This window comes from Saccoglossus kowalevskii, chromosome 12 (genome assembly GCF_978046115.1).
Source record: "Saccoglossus kowalevskii chromosome 12, keSacKowa6.1, whole genome shotgun sequence".
Classification (NCBI taxonomy): Eukaryota; Metazoa; Hemichordata; class Enteropneusta; family Harrimaniidae; genus Saccoglossus; species Saccoglossus kowalevskii.
In genome coordinates, this window is record NC_140652.1 from 36,254,934 (window position 1) to 36,276,698 (window position 21,765).

The window sequence follows — 21,765 nt, forward strand, 5'->3', positions numbered from 1 at the left end:
GTCTAGTATCTCCTTGTGGCACTTGTCTAGTATCTCATGTTGGCACTGTTGTCTGGTATCTCATGTTGGCACTGTTGTCTAGTATCTCCTGGTGGCACTATTGTCTAGTATCTCCTTGTGGCACTTGTCTAGTATCTCCTGATGGCACTGTTGTCTGGTATCTCCTGGTGGCACTTGTCTAGTATCTCATGTTGGCACTGTTGTCTGGTATCTCCTTGTGGCACTTGTCTAGTATCTCATGTTGGCACTGTTGTCTGGTATCTCCTGGTGGCACTTGTCTAGTATCTCATGTTGGCACTGTTGTCTGGTATCTCCTGGTGGCACTTGTCTAGTATCTCATGTTGGCACTGTTGTCTAGTATCTCATGTTGGCACTGTTGTCTAGTATCTCCTTGTGGCACTTGTCTAGTATCTCATGTTGGCACTGTTGTCTGGTATCTCATGTTGGCACTGTTGTCTAGTATCTCCTGGTGGCACTATTGTCTAGTATCTCCTTGTGGCACTTGTCTAGTATCTCCTTGTGGCACTTGTCTAGTATCTCATGTTGGCACTGTTGTCTAGTATCTCATGTTGGCACTGTTGTCTGGTATCTCGTGGTGGCACTGTTGTCTAGTATCTCATGTTGGCACTGTTGTCTGGTATCTCCTGGTGGCACTGTTGTCTAGTATCTCATGTTGGCACTGTTGTCTGGTATCTCCTGGTGGCACTGTTGTCTAGTATCTCATGTTGGCACTGTTGTCTGGTATCTCCTGGTGGCACTGTTGTCTAGTATCTCATGTTGGCACTGTTGTCTGGTATCTCCTGGTGGCACTGTTGTCTAGTATCTCCGGGTGGCACTGTTGCCTAGTTTCCCCCTGGTGACACCGTTGCCTAGTACCTCGTGGTGACACTGTCGTCTGGTATCTCATGGTGGAACTGTTGTCTAGTATCTCCTGGTGGCACTGTTGTCTAGTATCTTGTGTTGGCACTGTTGTCTAGTATTTCGTGCTGGCACTGTTGTCTAGTATCTCGTGGTGGAACTGTTGTCTAGTACCTGCTGGTGACATTGTTGTCTAGTATCTTGTGTTTGCACTGTTGTCTGGTATTTCGTTCTGGCACTGTTGTCTAGTATCTCGTGGTGGAACTGTTGTCTAGTATCTCGTGGTGGAACTGTTGTCTAGTACCTGCTGGTGACATTGTTGTCTAGTATCTTGTGTTTGCACTGTTGTCTGGTTTTTCGTTCTGGCACTTTTGTCTAGTATCTCGTGGTGCAACTGTTGTCTAGTATCTCCTGGTGACATTGTTGTCTAGTATCTCGTGGTGGAACTGTTGCCTAGTGTCTCCTGGTGGCACTGTTGTCTAGTATCTCCTGATGACATTGTTGTCTAGTATCTCCTCGTGGCACTGTTGTCTAGTGTCTCCTGGTGGCACTGGTGCCTAGTATCCCCTGGTGGCACTGTTGTCTAGTATCTCGTGGTGGAACTGTTGTCTAGTATCTCGTGGTGGCACTGTTGTCTAGTATCTCGTGTTGGCACTGTTGTTTAGTATCTCCTGGTGACATTGTTGTCTAGTATCTCGTGGTAGAACTGTTGCCTAGTGTCTCCTGGTGTCACTGTTGCCTAGTGTCTCCTGGTGTCACTGTTGTCTAGTATCTCGTGGTAGAACTGTTGCCTAGTGTCTCCTGGTGTCACTGTTGCCTAGTGTCTCCTGGTGTCACTGTTGTCTAGTATCTCGTGGTAGAACTGTTGCCTAGTGTCTCCTGGTGTCACTGTTGCCTAGTGTCTCCTGGTGTCATTGTTGTCTAGTATCTCCTGGTGTCATTGTTGTCTAGTATCTCCTTGTGGCACTGTTACCTAGTATCTTGTGGTGGAACTGTTGTCTAGTATCTCGTGGCGGCAATGTTGCTTGGAATAAATGCATGAACACAATTACTTCACTATAATTAACAACGATAATAACATTATAATATATTTGTGCCATATTTATTCACAATGATCCATTTTTCAAAGATATATAATATCATTCCCTTACATTTGTGTAGGTGTCCTTGTTGGCTGGTAACGTTGTAATATGCGTTGGTATGCGGCCGTGTGTTTGTACAGGTGGAACATACAATGTATTTTTTATTTAGTTATAGATTTGACTATGTTCTACTCAAAATGAATAATGTCAATAATATTATTATTTTTACAAATGCTGTGAAATTAAAGCTTTGATGGTAAGCGCTGAACAAAAAGTGGCAGTCATCACCGAACCTTGCTGATAAGTCAGAAAGCAATACGTAAATGTGTCGGTACTACATTGAGTACGCCATCAATCACAAGTTATAATAGAACACAGATAAAAAGTTGCAAGCGTGGTCACCGTGGTCTTGATTCCGATGCCTAAAACAGAGCGTCCTCAACAAAGAATCGCGATTTAGCACGTATGTGAGAGTTCTGGGTTGTCATGGTGAGTCTAAATGTGTGTTTCACCAGGAGTAAATGCACCAAATTAACAAAGTGTAGTCAAACCTGTTTAAAACTTGTTATCGAGAATATATTTTGTATAAAAGCATACAGTAGTCCCTCTGTATGTTTGTTGGTGCGTTGTTTGAGGCGGCGATATTGTAATCGATTCTATTTTAAATGACGGTACTAGGGCGTGGTACCAAGTGTCTGTTTAAGGAACACGAAGTGGACAACATCCGTCAAAATATAATTTATTTAGTGCCGGAAATCTACATCATTTACATTCAGATACGCAATATATCACTAACATTCATTCCGTTAATATTGAAGGTCTTGGCACGCAAACCTCGCCTCAAGGCTCTGACTCGAGTCAGTTTGATTCGGACCATCCTCGGCACTTGTCGAATTATGTCCGTCTATTAATAAATACTTGGCTCGGCTGGAATCGGTTGTTATAGAAACAAATTCACAAAAAATTAGATCTCAGATTGCATGTAAACTCGACAACAAAGTGAAATTCCTTTCTATATTTACATATTTCCGCCGATTTCAATCGTGAAAGTTTTAGCGGGGACCTCTGTGTCTACTCCAATTAAGGCTGCAGACCATCCGCCGGTGCTGGCGCTGTACTCGAGCTACATGGAGGGGGGTATTGCTTTAATCAAACTGAAGCATTACCACCGGGATAATTTTTCATCTCTGTTTTTTTGAAAACAATTTTTCCTGCAAGATGTTAAGATACTCCTCGCACCTTTTCACTTTATCGTTTTCTTATGGCGATTATGTGAACATAATATATTCTTGTATTTTGCGACTTTATAGTATATTTTGCGACTCGCTTGTATACTTTGCGACTCGCTCGTATATTTTCTCAAATTCCACACAAACAAAGTGTATCTTACAGTCGACACGGATGAGAAATGATGTTATGCTTTATTTTATTTCTACAATTATCTAGTATTTTTCTACAATATAAAGTAATTATTTTGGTCACCTGACTTTGACGTAAAATATTTATATTGGTTTACAAGACTTTAAATTATATTGATCATTTTTTCGTATTTCGAATGATGGTAACATGTAAACATGTTCCAATTAAATAAATACTTGTAACAAATGGTGTGCATATACATTTGTGTCATGAGACATTTAATTCTGAAAAAGACGTCGGTGGAAGGTGTGAGTTCGGCATGAGTCGAGTTGGTCCAGCCATCGATATGAACTCAACTACGATACATGTTTTTCTAACTTATTGATTATCACCCTTTTTCGGCATATGTTAAAATCACATATTAATGTTGCTCATAATAAAAAACCCTTGACCGGCAAAGTCACTAAGACAATTTTTTCGCACCGTATATAAAAACATAAACCTGTTTTTGCTATTTCCCTTCAAAATCATTGACCTCTAGACTATGAAAATTTATGGGCAAATATAAGAAAACGCAGAAAAGAACTGCACAAACTTTCAGTATTTTAGTTCGATACGTAAACCACATCTGTGATCGTTATGTGTTGGAAAGAAGAATTGTTGCGGACATTTCTCATAATCTCGATGCAAGAATAAAGTTTTCTCCTTAAATTTGTTCAGTCTGAACTACGTCTTTTCTCCACGTAAGTTGTATTTTTTAGGGGGTCGGTGGATAAATATATCTATCTAATTCAACGCAATGCACGACGGATATACAAAGGTTAGTGGGAAAAACATATACATACATATAATGGGAGATATTTGCATATAGAGATAATCGTATTATGCTGTCTTATCGAAGAGGAGAGCGGACAAGTGTAACATGATTATACTTCCGGGGTCAAATGTGTCACTGCGGGAGGGGCAAATACGTAGTTCTAATCTGGTATTAGCTAAATATATGACTCAATTAAATGATAATTTCCTGCATTTAAACGGTGTTTTCAGGTCAGTCACCGACGGGCGGGTCTAGTTTAATGAGCTATATAAAAAAAAACACCGATCATTGACTTCCCCTGTGGAAGTAGTGGCATAGTCCGTGCGAAGACCAAGCTGTGTTCCGTTCATCTCTCACGCTCTACGTTCTATTCACACTTCGTGGCACTGTTAGTGGTCTACGGTTCGCTGCATCCGACAGTCTTCGAAGTTAAGTTGCAAAATAATTCGAACAGCAAACGTGTACTAGGATCAACAGAGTATTTGGAACATTGTCGAAAAAATCGCTGTGACAGTCATCGCTAATATACATTAGGATTATAACTAGTGCCGTTATCAATTATTACTTAGCTAGTCACGGTGCTGGCTGTCTGCATAAATTGACGGCGTATGTTTGAGGTACCCGCATTGCCTTTGCCGAAATTCATGATACTGGGTACCGTCGTTCAGCGTGAAAATGACTGGTATTGAAGCCAAAGTGGTTGTTTTAGGATGTCCGAACGTCGGTAAATCTGGTAAGTATACCTATAATATTGATATCAGTTATAAATGGACTAGCAAAGTCTGGACTTCTTTGTTGAATTGAATATTTTAGTTAGTTTTCAATATTTTTATCGTTATAAAGTACGTCTGTTTTACCATGGTATTACGTGAACTGAGATGACAATCAACAGGTGGCTATCCCATAGGTTACCATCTCTCTTTAATTTTCACAGATTAAAAAGTGCCGTTGTTAGATTGTTTGTAAAATCAACACAGTCAACGACACAAATCCGTCTTTTCCCACCGCGACAACGAATGGAAAAACGGTTTGTTTGATGATTTCTGACCTTACTAGTTCAGTTTAAATGTGTCTTTTATTCGTATGCTTGACGATAAACAAACACGAAGTAATTCTATAGTTCTCAGTGACAAAGAACTATGTTCGCATATTGATTTAAACACTTAAACACTGCCACGACGGACTAGATTGAATTGATCGACCAAATTGCAGCAGAAACGGAAATAACAAAAATGACCCGTATCGCAAAACGAATCCTCAGAGGGTCACATATTGATTGGAATCATGACAGAACGTGGAGCCTCCTGGCCCAATATTAAAATACAAATAAAAGCGTTGATACCTGAGTTGAATTGAATTACACTCGAATCAAACACATCTGATTTACAATCATTAAATTGACATCTTTGGAAAAGAAGTAATATTTTGTCTAAAGCCCGAGGACGGAATTAAGCAAACATGTCAAACCATGCAACCCCGGCATGTTGCTTGTGACCAGGACTACTAGGAACGACTACAACTATTTTTTGTTTAAAGAAGAAGAAAGTCTAAAATTGGTCACAGAGAGTTATTTATATCGTTATTTGGATTCATATGTCATTGTTTGCCAAGTTCAAGGGTCGAATTGATATCGTATCATGTCTTCGGCAATCATGATGTTTATCGAAATACTATAATTGGACAACTAACCTGAAAGTACACGACCAGCATCATTAATTCTGGGTTAGCCTATCGAGCTGATTTTATTTTAGTTTTGGCGATATCAGAATGGTAAACAAGAACGCATTCAGTCGGGTACGCAGGTATGCTAACTAGGTGGTGGCGTGACGACAGACTTTTCAGTCAATGTCAGACAGTTACAATGACACGGGTAAACCAGTCTAATGTTATCGGTGAGAATGCGTTATCATCATATACCTGGGCAATCGGACACCATTCACATCCACTAGTGTTGATGCCGAGTGGCGATGATTGGTTTGTAGGGAGTCATTTTAAAGAACCATGCAATGACATTCTGGTATGTTTTAGTGTTTGTCATACTTTATAGAATTATTTTGATAATTTGAAAAGCTAATAAGGTGCACGCAGACACCGGTCACTGGTAGCATAGTGGTTGTTGCATCAGACTTATAATCGGTAGACCCAAGTTCAAATCCTACCTTAGGCTGAACATCAAAGGGTCGACCCCTACCCTGGGTGAGTGTGCCACAGACTCCATGGGAAGGCCAATTCCACTACCCGAGATTCATTCACTTCATGCGACTTTGGGGGAACCTTGGTTAAGGTCCGCAGGTGTTCGACCAAGCCTGGTTGACGCCAGGATAGCGCATTAAAATTGCCATTTGATAGAGAGATGGCCATATAGCCCTGTCATGTAGTCCCAAACATGAATATGACTTCTGTGGACAAAATGCATTATGTGTGAGCACCAGCACTTGGAATTTGAACATCCGAAAAAATAAAAAAAATAAGGTGCACGCAAAAAAAAAAACTTTTGTCAGGTGACGTTTTCATCACATGGTATACAGCTCCCATGTAAAGTTTAATCGCTACGTTATGTATTAATTTTATTATATATGTCTAAAGTCTTTAATTTGGATGTACTAGGCATCGGGTAAAACTCGTAAAGTATATTCAAAAAGTTCTAAATTCGCGGCTGCTGATTTTTCTTTTTTGGTATAAAATACCTCTAATTCGTGGCACTGACCCAATGGGTACTTTTGAATTATCTTTGAAGAACATTTAATCTGATGCCAAAGACGCTCACTTGTATGAAATGTGAGACGGATACCTAACCGGTTATGCACGTCATTTTAACAACTCCAAGGTTATTATCAATTTCACAAATTGCAAGTATATTAATATTGTCCCACGACAAGCTTGTTTTAAGGCATTGTCTTCTATATAAATTTCAATATTCGAAATCTTGGATAAAATCGGAGTAGAGACCAGTCAAGAGTGGCAATTTTGAAAAAACAATCAGACCAAAGGATGTTTTAGGCAATGTAGTCACGTATTTTGTTCACATGGAATATATTTGAAAACAAAATTACTTATGAAGGTGGTGATGGGAGGGGCGCGGACTACTCAATTTATGTTTAAACAGTTTACTACAAGTAGATATAGACAGTTCAATAACACGACTTGGTTTTCATCACCATGTTAAGTTCTTTTTATCAACTTGACTCCGACCTTGAAGCTTTGTTTAATTAGCCATAAACCATCTTTCTTTAAACCTTCCTACAGCCCTGTAAAACTTGGGTCCTAGGGCGTGCTTTTGACTGAATGTTATAGGGGGAGCCTAAACTAACGGCCAATTTACTTACTAGATGAAAAAAATACATTGATTCAGAAAAACAGACAGATTAACATTGTAAACTACATAAACAATAACATCCCACGATTCCTTGGGTTAGTCTTGGGGATTGACAAGTTCCCCTTTAAAGATGATGTCAGATGTAAAGAATGGTGTTTATCCTGTGTGAATATGATGACGTCACTGATTTATTGCACATCATAAATATGAGAAAGGTTTTCTCTAATTGCCGTTATTTACGGTCACGTGTTAGACTTCCGGAATTCAGTTTCAAATATCATCACGCTACAGACATCGAAGTACATTCAACTTTGGCGAGCATTGTACTCTAGTGCCGCACTCACTGAGATTGTCTCTCATTAAATTGACAAGTTGGACAAACATGTATTATACTAATATCGCTTGACACTGACACTGTGCAAAATGATTCATTGTGAGAAATTATGATTTAGTAGCGTCCTAGTACGATATAATATACGTTTATATTTGCTGAAATGACGATCTGCACAAACGCTTCTTTCGATTACTGATACGTACCGTTTAATAGTACATTAGACGATGTGTGCAACAAACACCGTGTAACAGAACACGCCCACAGCTGTTCCCATGATATTATATGAATAATATCCCGTCACATAGTTAATATGAATTGACCCTAGTAGTAAATTATTACATGTTCATGGCTCACTGTAAATTAACAGTAACATAACGTCAATGAGTGACAGCCTCGTTCGTAGTTGCCGCGATACTCCCAAATATTCCAAGGGTATGAAATATGGATTGTGTGAGATAACACAACTTAGTAGTAATCGTTTGATAATTGGGAGTTATTGATTTTTTTGCTGTATTTGAAATACAATGATTTTCGGCAAATAACACTTATGTCCTCAGTGGTAATATCCCGCCACCATGCAAGGCATAAACCCATGCTAATATCCCGCCACCATGCAAGGCATAAATCCATGCTAATATCCCGCCACCATGCAAGGCATAAACCCATGCTAATATCCCGCCACCATGCAAGGCATAAACCAATGCTAATATCCCGCCACCATGCAAGGCATAAACCCATGCTAATATCCCGCCACCATGCAAGGCATAAACCAATGCTAATATCTCGCCACCATGCAAGGCATAAACCCATGCTAATATAGGATATTACACTAATATTATTTTGTTTACAATTACAATTTAATTATTTCCCTTGGTATGCAGTAAAATGTTGGTGTTGGTCAGTTACAACCAGTTTTATCCAGTTTTGGGTGATTTTGTTCATTCAAACTAGTGGCTACGTGTAGGCCACTATAGCCTGAAATGTATTAGACACCCACCTCACCAAATCAACCGCTCTAGTCTGCCCTATTAAGTGTATGGTTAAAATGATAGTTGGTGAACAGTTTGCCGATATATTTGTCAAATAACATTATGGTTAACCAAACTGAATGCAAATGTGGTAGTATACGTATTTTAGCAATGTCTATGGACATCTTGTTATCTGCATTTTATTAACTGGATTTACTATTATTGCATTACGTCAATTCACATAGATGTAAGACATGGTTCATCTAAGGATGTTATTTTTGATTCACGACTGCGTGACAGCATAGCTCTGTCTTGTTCATTTCGATGTGTGTCGAGTCGTGTCCGTCGTAGTTGTCGTGGTTGTCGCATCACGACAGTTGTGGCGTGTCACGTTCGTTGCATCACGACCGTACACGACACGGCCCGCCACAACTCGGTCAAAATACGGAACCTGTTTAATATATAGTCTGATAAACTTTAACCCTGTCCAATATAAGTACTAATATTTATCGACTACGGACAGTTAATATTATACACATAAAAAACTAAAGTGTTGCCATGGCTCCCAATGCCATTGCTTTTGCCCAGAGTTCAATTCGTTTTTTTTTTCTGTAACAAAAATGTGATATTCAAATGCTCGAATAAATGCCATGACAACGAACGTTTGTACTACATATCTGTCCATTACCTTGCGAGAATGCAATAGCAGACGAAGAAAACGACTCACTAGAATCACCAGTTAAAACTCCGACCACATTGAATTGTCAATAAAAGACACACCCCGATTTTAGTCGAGGGGGCTGTTTACCGAATCGTGGTTACCAGACGATATCACGCCACCTCAAAACTTATTGGTTGGTTATTTACTCAAACTCTTCTACTACGACCGTTAATACCGAGAATCAATGTTTATAGCGACTAATCTTTGTTTTTACTACAAGTGATAACATATTCAGGAAGTTAAGGGGCTACGAATAACGTCTGGGTTCTCTATTATAACAATGTCCACATACATCCATGTAGAGCGTCTCATTATTGTCATGTTTTGTATGAGCCTCCCCCTCCCTTACAACAGTTGTGTCACCGGGACGTATGATTCCTGGGTCAACTGGGGTCATCTTAGTGTGTCCACATTCTCTTCATTTGTGGTTCTATCATCTCATCATCACGTTTTTTCTATTGCTGAAAAAAGTTGAAAAATCGTGAAAAATAAAGTGATGAAAATTTGCAAATCATGGACAAAAGTGACGAGAATGACACAAGCAGAGCTATGGACCCACAGCTACAATCATTTGTCCACTTACAACGCCCATATACGTTGCATTATCGGCACTAAAACACTCATTATAGGATTAAACGGGGTTAAAGTCTACATTGAAGTAATTATTTTAAGACGATACCACAATTTGTGTTAAACTTTTTGATAAATTCTGTATGCTGTTCGTAATCATTAAGATAACGGGCAATCACATCACAGTGCTTGGTATGTTAGTTATTCAGGTTAGGACCATTGTCCATGTTACGGTACTAAACTCGAACTTATTGTCATGTGATCAGAAGTCAGATTTAGCTCACGGCTTCGTGATAATAGTTGTTTACCGAGGGATTTGCTAAGTTGGTCGTCCCGGTGCTCCTCGTCCAATATTAGGAGAGTACGGGTCATTATAAGTGAAAAGAATCAACATGTTGTCCCAATGTGAGTAATAACACGCACGGATTTAGCCACCCACCCCCTCAGCCCGCGAAAAAAATTACAAATCAATTGACAAACCCATGCCACGTCAATATGACCCCCCCCCCATACCGAATTTCTGGATCCACCAGTGAATGGTGCAAGATTGAGCAATGTTATATTTGTTTAGAATTAAATAAACCTAAGTATATAATATTTTAATATACACATTCAGTTCATTACGCGCGAACAATGACATTCTTACAAACCACGCGGAATACAATGCAATAAAGATGTACTTGCTAAGCGAATCATTCATACGGTGTTTTTTGGATATCGAAATTCCATGATTTCCTGTTCCTCAAGTATCACCATTAAATGCTACTTCATCGTTCATAACTATGTTGCCACTTATCAGAGACTATTTATACCAATTATCCTATTTGTAAAGAATAACGAACGATAATGACGCCATTAAAGTTAATCACGCAATTCTCACATGCCTATCTTCTAGCATAGGACTTCGTACGAAAGATAGGGAGCCGTGAGAATATATACAGTCTTTAAAGTTTTGAACACATATTAATAGAGAAGACCAAAGACCTATGTTGAAGTAGCGGTACATATTAACTTCCATGTAAAAACTGCATTCCTGAAGTATGGCCTGCACTTCCCCTGACGCACCGTTGCAATAGCTTACCATATCCCACCCACAGTCCCCAGTGTTGAGGGACTGTGCTCCACCCGAGGTTCTCAAAGAACGTTGACATAGCAACAACACTAAATGACGTAACACAGGCATGTGTTTTCAGTCGTGTTATATATGACTGAGAATTGGTAAAACGGCTATTTATCAATGTGCAACAGATTGTTATAATTGTGAGATGTTACTGTCTAAAAACGAAAAACCAATCCTGAATTTAAAGCGCGGTAGACGTCGCGCTGCGCATGTGCGAGTTTTATGGGTCTCATATAAACAAAGATGGCGACTTTGACTGTTGCGCAGATCACGGTTACTAAAAAAGAAACCGTGCACAGATCAACGAGTACGAACTGACACGTTTCCAAGCTTTAATTAGGTAATTTCCATGTAATTGGAAGGTATCGAAGGAGTCACTGGCGGTAATCAGTGCAAGTCGCGCCCAGGTCAAACCATAGACCCTCTAAAAGAGGGTCTATGGTCAAACCTCATACTTGTGATTTCCATTTGAAAAGCGCATTGGATTGTGGGAAAATCAATGTTTATCAACACAAATGTCGCACATGCGCAGCGTGACGACTACCGCGCTTTAAATAAAATCGAAGAGTGTACACGTATACATACTGCTTATTGGAGAATCTGGAAAAGGGGTGCAGTTGTGGTGAAGTTAGATGGGATAGGGTGGGTCTGTTAGGTTGCATTAGGTTGACGATGTAGGTTGACTGCTCTTGAGCAACAGTTAGACTGTCCGGGTAAAATTTACGAGTAGACACTATCCAAACAACACACCTAAAACACCGAGGGTTCTCTGTTTATTTTCAGTGTTGATTTAATTCTATACGCATGCCTATATTGTATTTATTATGATCGCAAACGGTGCTGTTCTTATCCTGTGTACTTGTCTACGAATGTAAACAAATATAGCATGTTCCAATATGTCTGTCACATAAATCAGGCTCTTTCGTAATCCAGACGTTGGATCCGGACGCCAGTGAGATATTACAACGTTCCTCTGAAGTGCATCTTTCTACAGCTTGTTATGAAGTCATACAATGAATAGCGACTGTAATATGGAACAGTCCCGTGATAAACAGGTGTAAAGGAACCGATATAGATTGACGATCAGTGCTCAAGGTCGACATTTCTCATCTCAATTTGGTTCACCTCATAAAAGTGCTTCATTCCTCTCTATACAGGTGTTGACGGTATTGACGAAGACGATCCCTAGACGTCGGAATGTATTTAATTAGACACTTCAAAAGATTAACAACGTCGGGTTAGCACACAAGTGCAGTTTAATTTATAGGGGATGCAATAAAAATATCACAACCTCAGTTCAGGAGTGTGAACTTAATCACCTGGTTTAGCGATTGGAGTGTCGACTGACTGACTAGTCCGAACAAGTTGTGATGCCAACTTAATAACAAATAATTGTAACATGACACGGAATGCTTGCCGTCTCCATGTAATGTGACGCCCCATCGCCATTCCTATTGAAGCGTCACAGTGACGTCATCGATTTTGGGGGAGGGGCAGTGAGAATAGAGTAAAATATTTTATTATCACCGTAAAAATAGTTTGACTTTTTATTTTTGGCATATACAAGATAATTTGATTTGATTAGAAAACAACTTAAATGTCAACAGAAAATGCCAAAGAAATGGATGAATTGACATATTTACTCTGAGACAAACTGTTTAGTTTATTAATCCTATTACAAGTTGTTTGTCATTGCAGCCCATTGTGTGGATACATTTCTCTTCGTCAGACGAGGAAGTAAATGCATGTAAATGAGAAATATAGAATACAGTTGTTTTCGTTAATCTGTGTATAATTTACATCAAGTGGTGAAATGAAATTTGTATTCAAGAGCATTTTCTTTGGCTGATTTCAGTTTTTGGTCTAGTGTGTAATTTATGGCAACTAAGTCTAATTTGCTTAATATTCTTACTGCTTGTCTGTCATTCAACTGTTTTAGATAGGTTTCTTGATGAATGGTGTGTTCAAATAATTTAAATATTATAATTTTTTAATAATCCATGCATTTTTGGTAATGTTTTGGTAACTTTTTGAAAGTGATCTTTTGTAGCATTAAAGTCTATTTTGTAGACGTTGTTTAGTTACACAGTTCTGTAAGCCAATGGTTATTTTTTATTTCCAGTGAGAGGTCATTGAATTATTATTCGAGGTGCATGGTGGGATGAAATGGGAGAATGGGAGAAATTGTTCTTATTCATTGTGCGTTTAAATCCCAGTATTACATACCCAGTTCGTTTAGCAATTCTCTTAATCCTTAATTACTTGCCCTATGATTTGCAGCAAACCAAAAAATACTAAAGTTCAAAAATCTGCATGTTTTTGAATTAGTAGTACGTACCAATAATTCATTCATTATATTCTCAACAACACAAATATTTCCAAATAATTTTATTCTAATCGTCAATATGTCACTTTATGTTTCTGTGAGATTTGTTATTCACACTTTTTTTTTGTTTTTTTTTCCAGCCCTAACTGTGAGATTCCTAACAGGAAGATTCATTGGTGAATATGAATCTAATTTAGGTAAGTGGTCACGTGTTCTTTCTTTGTTGATCGTTTTACTGTACATAACTGAGGTGTGTTGGTTTGTAGAAAATATACACTATTGTATCCGACTCATCTTCTCAGTTATCAGGGTGTGCAAAAGTGTTAAGAGCGCCTTTGCAATTATTGAAATGTACATTGATCGTCATAGCAACCAAAATTCGAATCTATACATTTTGCGTATTGGGGAGGTGGAGGTCGGTGAACCATATCAGGTGCAGCCAGCGATCAATAAATTGAAATATTCAATTCTGTGGGACAAATTTAATTTTATGGACCTTTATAAGTATGCTAATTAATATAAAGGAAAGATGGGAAATTAAAAGCTGTTCATAAGCTACCCTCCACCTGACCAAATTCATCTTTCCCATGCCCTCATTAAACAAACATTTTTTTGCCCACTCCCATACCGCCAACTTGCCATTCTTTCCCTGCTGACCAAATTCATCTTTCCCCTCCCCTCATTAAAAACACCTTTTTGTCTACATTAACCACTCAGCAGATCAGTGGATGACTCGCATTTTCAGTTATTGATAGCACATGGCTGCCCACATTATATGCCAACCAACAGGGTAATCTGCCATGACTTGACATGTGTATGCTGACACATTCTTGTTCAATTTACAAATTATGTAATACAACTGAACACCCAATCTTCATTTATTCCGAGATGAGCTGCATGAACTGATAGACATACTAGTGAACCGTCATTTGATATTGTTGGAATTCTGTACATAGTTTAGAACTACTGGTCTTACCAATGTTGCCAGGCACTCTGATGACATTGCACTTGTCGAGATGAACGTTCCCCGACACCAAATATTATAAATGTTGTGTGGATACGTTTGTCGGCGTAAGTCGTGCTCATTTTTGGAATGTCAGACAGTGGGATATGTGACACATTGTTTTCATAATATCCTGTCGTCACGTGACCTAATTTATTTTGAACTTTGTACACTCTGTATCCCAGTAACTGAACCAAGTGATGCATACGAACAGTATGGATTTCCGCATGGCTGTGTTAACTTACAGATACGTAACTGGCCTGCCCCCCCCCCTCCACTATGTTTGCAACAACTTTACAAGCATTATTAGGAAGACGAAGTTCTTCCATGTATTAATGAGAATTTAAAGGATATTGTCAAAATCAATAATATAATAAACAATTATTTCTGAATATCAATGAATTTTCCTAAATTAGTTTGGACGATGTTGGTTGTAATCAGTGAATGATGTACCCAGGCCAATCAATCTTAATTTATGAAGCAACCCGATATATACACACTACGTTATTGCTATCTGAGCAACTGACTAAACCGATGAGTGTGTCAACACTAAATATTGACGTATTTTAATTCAATAAACCATATTTGATTTCACTCCTTTAAACGCCATGTTGAGAATGTTATGTCCCTAACCTGCACAATGCCAATGTTTTCTGCACAGATTTTTGGTTGAGTGTGCTATCAATGGCGAAAACTCCTTTATTAATCTGAAAGTAAACAAATTACCGTAATATGTTCAAAATTAATGTTTTCAGTGTGTTTCATTTTATTGGGTCAGAATGCCGATTGATGAAAGGTAAACAAATTCGAAAAAGAACATACACCGTGATTCAGTTTTACCAATGATCCATCTATTAGTAGTGTGGCATACAAGTTTGGTCTTCTCTCTCGATGACAGATTTGTAGACAATGTCGCCTATTCATGACTGAACTACTCACAATATGGACAAAGACAACCTATATTCTAAAATGTAATTCAAGTAAACACATGGCAAGCACATGTTGGCACTGGCAACAACCTACATCAAGGTTAAGTGTACTTTGAGGGTACCACATTGCAAAGTCGAGAAAAAAGTTATTTTTGCACACCACCCCCTAACATTTTTTTAAAAATAATATATGTTTATTGCATCTTCTTTTATATATTTTTTGTGTGACAAGCGACAGTTTCATACATTGAATGTCACTGTTATCTCTCCTGACTTTGTTTTTGTATGTGCAAATTGCAAGTGCCACTCTCCCATTGTTTCCTAATTAATCTGCAGGGAGTATATACAATTACATTTGAGGGTTGGTTTGATGGTTAGATTTTCAGGTTAAAGGTTCGGTGCGAGTAGAATCGACATGATAACAATAAACTGTTTTACGAATGAACGAATACATGCCTTTCCAGCCAGCAATAAAACTCACAATTGGGTATTATTGTGACGTCACCCATGGACGAATCTCTGTGGTTGATCCAATGGATCAAATAAGTCCAGTCTAATTGCTTTATTGGTTTAGAGAATTTAACCGAGACCATCCATGTCATTTAATTAATGTCTTTCTTTTTTATTCCAGATCGTTACTACAAACATTTAGTGCCACACAATGACGTGTCAATGTCAATTGAAGTACTGGACAGTTGCTGCCAAGAGGTTAGTCTAGTTTCTGATACTAAAGGGCGGTAGTCGTCGCGCCGCGCATGCGCGAGATATAGGTCTCATATAAACAAAGATGGCGATTTTGACTGTAGCGCACACCAACTAGTACAAACCAAGCTTTAATTAAATATTTTGTTTTGGTGTTTCGCAGGTATCGAAAGTATCGCGGCGCGGCGACTACCGCCATTTAAATCGAATATCTAACGTTAAAGCGGAGGGGTCGTCACTACGCACGCGCGGGAATTGAGTCCCACGCGACGATAACAACGCGCGCTAAAATGCAAGGACTCATGTATGTACATGTTTGTTTGCGGGGGAAAACTCCTCTGCTTTATTTTTTACTGATTTACCTTCCTCTTCCCAAAATATTCGTCACTGATTAATAAATGAAGAATTGTTTCAACCCCACTCCAACCCACCCAACTCCCTGAAAACTAACCGTGATGGATACAATAGTCTGTGTATTGAAATAGTGGTATGTTCCTGAAATGCTTTTAGTCGTGAGCGCACTGAGTGAAATTGTGGATCGTAAAACTAACTGCAAATGCAAAATCATTTTGAGAATGACTAAGTTACTGCGCAAAATTGTTTCTCTCTACTAGTATGTGGGAAATATGTCGTTGGAAATGCTGTATGGCCATTTGTATATTTTTATGACAATATAACACGGTATGTTGGTGTCAGTCGGACACAACCACATGTAGGCATTGTCCAATGTCGCGCCTCCAAGTAAATTATTTTGCCTTCCCATTCAGTCTGTGGCACAGCTCCATTTGGACACATTTTTGTTCTGATTAATAGACATATTTAAAAGCGGGAATGAACCTTTATTAAAGAATAACTGGTAAATTTACATCTGAAAATAGTTTTTACTTTTTTTTGTATATGGTCGAAAAGTTATGTTTTGCCAATATTCTGATTTGTCACAGTGAAATATACGGACTTGGCTATATCGGTTGTAACTTTAATATCAAATCATTTATTCTTTACATTTAGATATTTTGTGTCTGTGTATTCACAACGCGACATTTACTATAACCACTGCAATTTTAGTTTTACGCATATCCATGAAATAAACTTTGCTATTCAGGTAAAAACAAAATATTGTATTTACTTTCTAATCACAAATCTGGCACATTTTATTTAGCTACTCTCTGATGTAACAGAACAGAGTGTGACATTGTTGTATACCTTGGTTGAATGAAATGGTGATGTAACAGAACAGAGTGTGACATTGTTGCAGACCTTGATTGAATGAAATGGTGAGGTAACAGAACAGAGTGTGACATTGTTGTAGACCTTGGTTGAATGAAATGGTGATGTAACAGAACAGAGTGTGACATTGTTGTAGACCTTGGTTGAATGAAATGGATATCCACAGTTGAATGTCCCTATCTTCCAAGATTTATTGTATATTACACGTTGGTTATAATGTTACAATATAGGAAAAAAGTGCGACAAAATCCCGGGAGAGGATGGTGCCTTACGGTCATAGATTACCAAAAAAACAGTTGGGGGTTACTTTTAATCCGAAGATTCATCAAAACAGTTTATAATTTATGACCCGATTTGTTTTCAAATTCTAGTGTGTTTTTTTTCAGCATAAAAGTTGTAAATGTGATTTATATGGTGAACGATGGTGTGAGGGAAAACACTTGAAGTTTTGTTGTTGTTGTTGTTATTCCAGGGACAGTCTCAGTGTTCGGGTCACGATGGGTCAATATCGGAATGGGATCGTCGTACATTCACAGACTTGTCCATCTCCCATGTCCACAATGTCGGTTCGTGACAGGTGAACTATTTTAGTGTCTGATCTGCGAGTATGGCCTCTCAAATTGTACAAAGGTCGCCCGGCGTCACATGTGTTGAATATGGCGCCAACAGACCCGTCTAGGTACTCGTAAAATATCTGGCCTAATGTGCTTAATAAATAACAACATTTAGCTATCAAGTCTAAAATAGGTTAATATGTTATACCTCCGAGAACATCTCAATATCTAAAAACAATAATTTTATTATCAAGGTATGTTTAGGTGAAACTTATTTGTTCTGTTGCAATTTTTACTAAAATTGTACTAAAAATCTAGCAACTCGCGCGCGTCCATTGCGAGGAAAAAAAACATAAACATATAAAAACTGGTATTGGTGAAAAATACGAAACGAAACTTAACAGTCTCAACGAACACCAAACTCGACCAAACATTTCAATCAATGGGAAACACATAAATCAGTCTTACATAAAGATACAAATGTGACCCCGAGGAGGTCAATCGTTTAATGGATTTAGCACTTAAAATAGAGGGTTATCTTGACAAGAGCGGAAATAAGGTCTGAGGTCGAACCCAACATCATGCAGCGAGCAAACACACAGTTTTAGAGTGATTGTAAACAAGGAGGTAAACAAATCCTGTTAGCTCCATATTGTAACTGAACATAATATGAGCTTGGGATTCCTATTGATTAAAGGGGGTAGTCGTCGCGTCGCGTCATGTTCCATATGGAACTCATATACAACGCGTGTAAAATGCTACATTTCAAGTAACCTAAAAATGTTGTCTAATTTGATCGATCATACTTGTCTTATCCAATCGCGTCCATGAATCGCAGCGCTATGGAAGCTCAAAAAATAACCCGGAAGTAGTATGTGGTATTTACATAATTCGTGGAAATTAACAATGTATTTTACACGAGTCCCATGTCGAAAATGACGCAGTGCGTCGGCCACCGCCCTTTCACCTTTTCATCGCCATTGTCCGTCAAATTACGCCATATTCCACCAAAACATGAATTTTGTTCGAACCAGTAAGTAATGTAGAAATAAGTCGATTATTATAAAATTAGGATTTTTGATTGTCCAGTAATTCAATGAGTTGAATATTGTCTGAAAACGCAAAAACATGACGAGGCTGTTTCATTAATTCAAGTTATCGTTTCATGACAACGTAATCTCACAGCAGACGTCAAGTGGCAACAGGCGGCATACTTTTGTTTCTTGTAGAATGATGGCGACACTAATCTATGGCGACTCGGAATGCTAAGTTGTGTACTCGACGATTCAGGATGTATTAGTCTGTGTTTATCAACATGGAGTATCGAACAGCACTATTTAAAAGTGTGTGTCTTCATCTATATTTCATATTTAGATTAATAAATCATAAAAGTTGTTTGCAGCGAATGTTTTACAATAATTTTTCATTTTCGTTTCCAGCAAGAACTTGGAGAAGAATTGTTGTGTAAAGAATCTCACGTCAAATGGGGGGACGCGTTCGTAGTCGTCTACAACATATGTGATAGGAGAACTTTTGATGTATTGGAAAGACAAATACAGTACATCCACAAAGCAAAAGTACCATGTTCGGTTCCCATAGCAATAATCGGGAATAAAACCGATCTCAACGCTCATCGACAGGTCCCACTCGAGGATGGGGAATTACTTGCCGAAGAGTATGGATGTCACTTTTTTGAAGTTACCGCTAGAGGGGGCTGTACCGGCGTGTCGAAAGCGTTTACTTCAATTGTCCAAGACGTGAACACGACTAAGAGACAGAAAACCACATTGCGCAGGCGTAACAGCGTCACCAAGGCGATCAGCAATAAAGTGTTATCAGCTGTTCAAACATTCAGGACTAAACAACCCCATCACCAGCAATCAAATTCTCTCCGCTCCCGACATCATCATCAGCACCACCATCCAGGTGAAACCTCGTACGTGAAACCAAAATCAAGGAAAACTTCGCTTCAAATGTTTTGAGCTAGAATTTAAACTCAGCAGAGGCATCGGATGTGTCGTAACTTTAGACAGGAATTCTGTATCTATATACGGAAAAAATACACTGCGTGGAGATGCTTGCCGAACTGTTCAAGTTGAACAATCGTTCCCTTGAGACGAATAAGCGTTTTTTGAACCTTAACTTTTCGAAATTGGGTACCGTAAGAGGGCGCTGTCGGACATATGATGCGTGTGAAGACTCGCTGGTGTAACTGTTAACAGTTGTTTTCTGGTTCAATAATATATCACTTGAGACAATCAAGTTGACTCACAACTTCCAGGGTGAGATGGATAGAACAATTACAACTTGATCATTTGCCGATTTCATTCATTTTCAAATCATTTATATTCGAGTTGAGAAAAAAACCTAAACTCATGCTGTCCCAAGTTCGTTGACAGGAAATTATTTGTGCTGCATCACTAATTTTAGTCACCATCAGTACATTGTGTCACCGAGACAGAGGGCGCAGTTTAGACGTTTACTTAGTTAGCAACTTCCATACACGGTTCATCATTTCTTTATCATTAAAACACATTTTGAATTGTTCTGAAATTTTCAAATATGACAGAAACGCCACAGGTGAAGGGTGAAGAAAAGGTTGGTTCGTTTATTTCAAAAAAAGTATTTTTTTTATATAATGAATAATTAATAAATTCAAATTAAAAGTAAATTTTATGCAGTTGAGACCTTTGAATGTATTCACACTGAGACGAGACTTATTTAGTAAAATGAGACCACTTAGTTCAGTGATGAGAGAACGGAATAATTATTCCTGTCGTTGGGTAATTATTCTTCACTGGGTTAAACCTGTTACATTTTGTGTAGTATTACATTTTGACAATTATTGTATTTGTAAAATAATAGAAGGAAAGCTCAAGTCATGATTAAAGTGTAGCATTCTTTTTAGAAATATCGATTTATTTGTTGTCAATTCTGTTTTTATCGTTACATCGCTTGTATTGGCAGAGAGCTAGCATCGTTCAAATCGCACGGTTTCGCTAAAACCGACCATTCAATTCCGGCCCACGAATGTTGAGGCTTCGGCCGAATAAATGGTCCTTGGCTGGGGAAGATGGGGAGCTAGTAGCTATTGAATTATATATTATCCCACAGTGATTTGCGACATGATTTGACCGGGCGAGTGTAATACAGAATAGGATGGAGACAGAGCATGAGTATTATTCTGATTATTCTCGGGATCACGACCTCAATGAATTTTACACATGCTTATTCAGTTCAATGTTTGCAGAATAAATCAGCCTGGGGTCAGTAGAGTATTCTGTGAGTCATGATTGTATTATATAGACTTGTACCGCTTTATTGTGTGTATGTAAACAAGACGAGTACATTTAAATTCAGTCAATAAACGTACAAGGTGAAATTCACAAGGTGAATATGCTAGATGGAGGACAATAGTAAACAAAATTCTTCGAGATACGTTCCGGAATGTTGTAAATGCTTGATTTGGGTTCATTTTACAACTAAACCGCTGGTCAACTGTCTGTGCAACTTCATATTGTATGAATCTGTGTTACTACTATAACGCGATATAATGTCAACCTCTTATTTATCATTTGTGATTTCATGAACCAGTATTTCCGCCTCTTACATCCGATATTGGTGATACTATCTAACAGTTTCAGGCTGATTGGGAAATACTTGAAATTTGATTTAGTACAGTTTGTCTCATAATACATAATGTTTTCACTGTTTATTTTTTAGAATTACATGGCTTAGTTTAAACATTTCATTTAGGGTAAATGTTGTTTACTTTCCTTTACAACAGTTATGACAGTTAATCACCCGTATTATATTATAATAACCCGTATTATATTATAATAACCCGGTTTGGACGCAGTCATTTATTGCAACCATATA

The 21,765-nt window shown here is 38.3% G+C and overlaps 1 protein-coding gene across 1 annotated transcript; it reads left to right on the forward strand.

Annotated features, from left to right (window-relative positions):
- The first annotated feature begins 4,508 nt into the window (after positions 1 to 4,508).
- On the forward strand, positions 4,509 to 20,801 carry LOC102803852 (ras-related and estrogen-regulated growth inhibitor-like). Its single transcript, XM_006816483.3, has 4 exons — positions 4,509 to 4,849; positions 13,612 to 13,668; positions 16,035 to 16,111; positions 19,326 to 20,801. Exons 1-4 carry the CDS (start codon positions 4,792 to 4,794, stop codon positions 19,866 to 19,868), a joined length of 735 nt encoding a protein of 244 aa, XP_006816546.3. The 5' UTR covers positions 4,509 to 4,791; the 3' UTR covers positions 19,869 to 20,801.
- Positions 20,802 to 21,765: the final 964 nt, after the last annotated feature.

Bases quoted from the DNA above. Each gene is read 5' to 3' on its own strand.
- LOC102803852 (XM_006816483.3), top strand. From the start codon at position 4,792: ATGACTGGTATTGAAGCCAAAGTGGTTGTTTTAGGATGTCCGAACGTC. The intron at 4,850-13,611 runs GTAAGTATACCT...TTTTTTTTCCAG, and splicing joins TCCGAACGTCGGTAAATCTG to CCCTAACTGTGAGATTCCTA. The intron at 13,669-16,034 runs GTAAGTGGTCAC...TTTTTATTCCAG, and splicing joins TGAATATGAATCTAATTTAG to ATCGTTACTACAAACATTTA.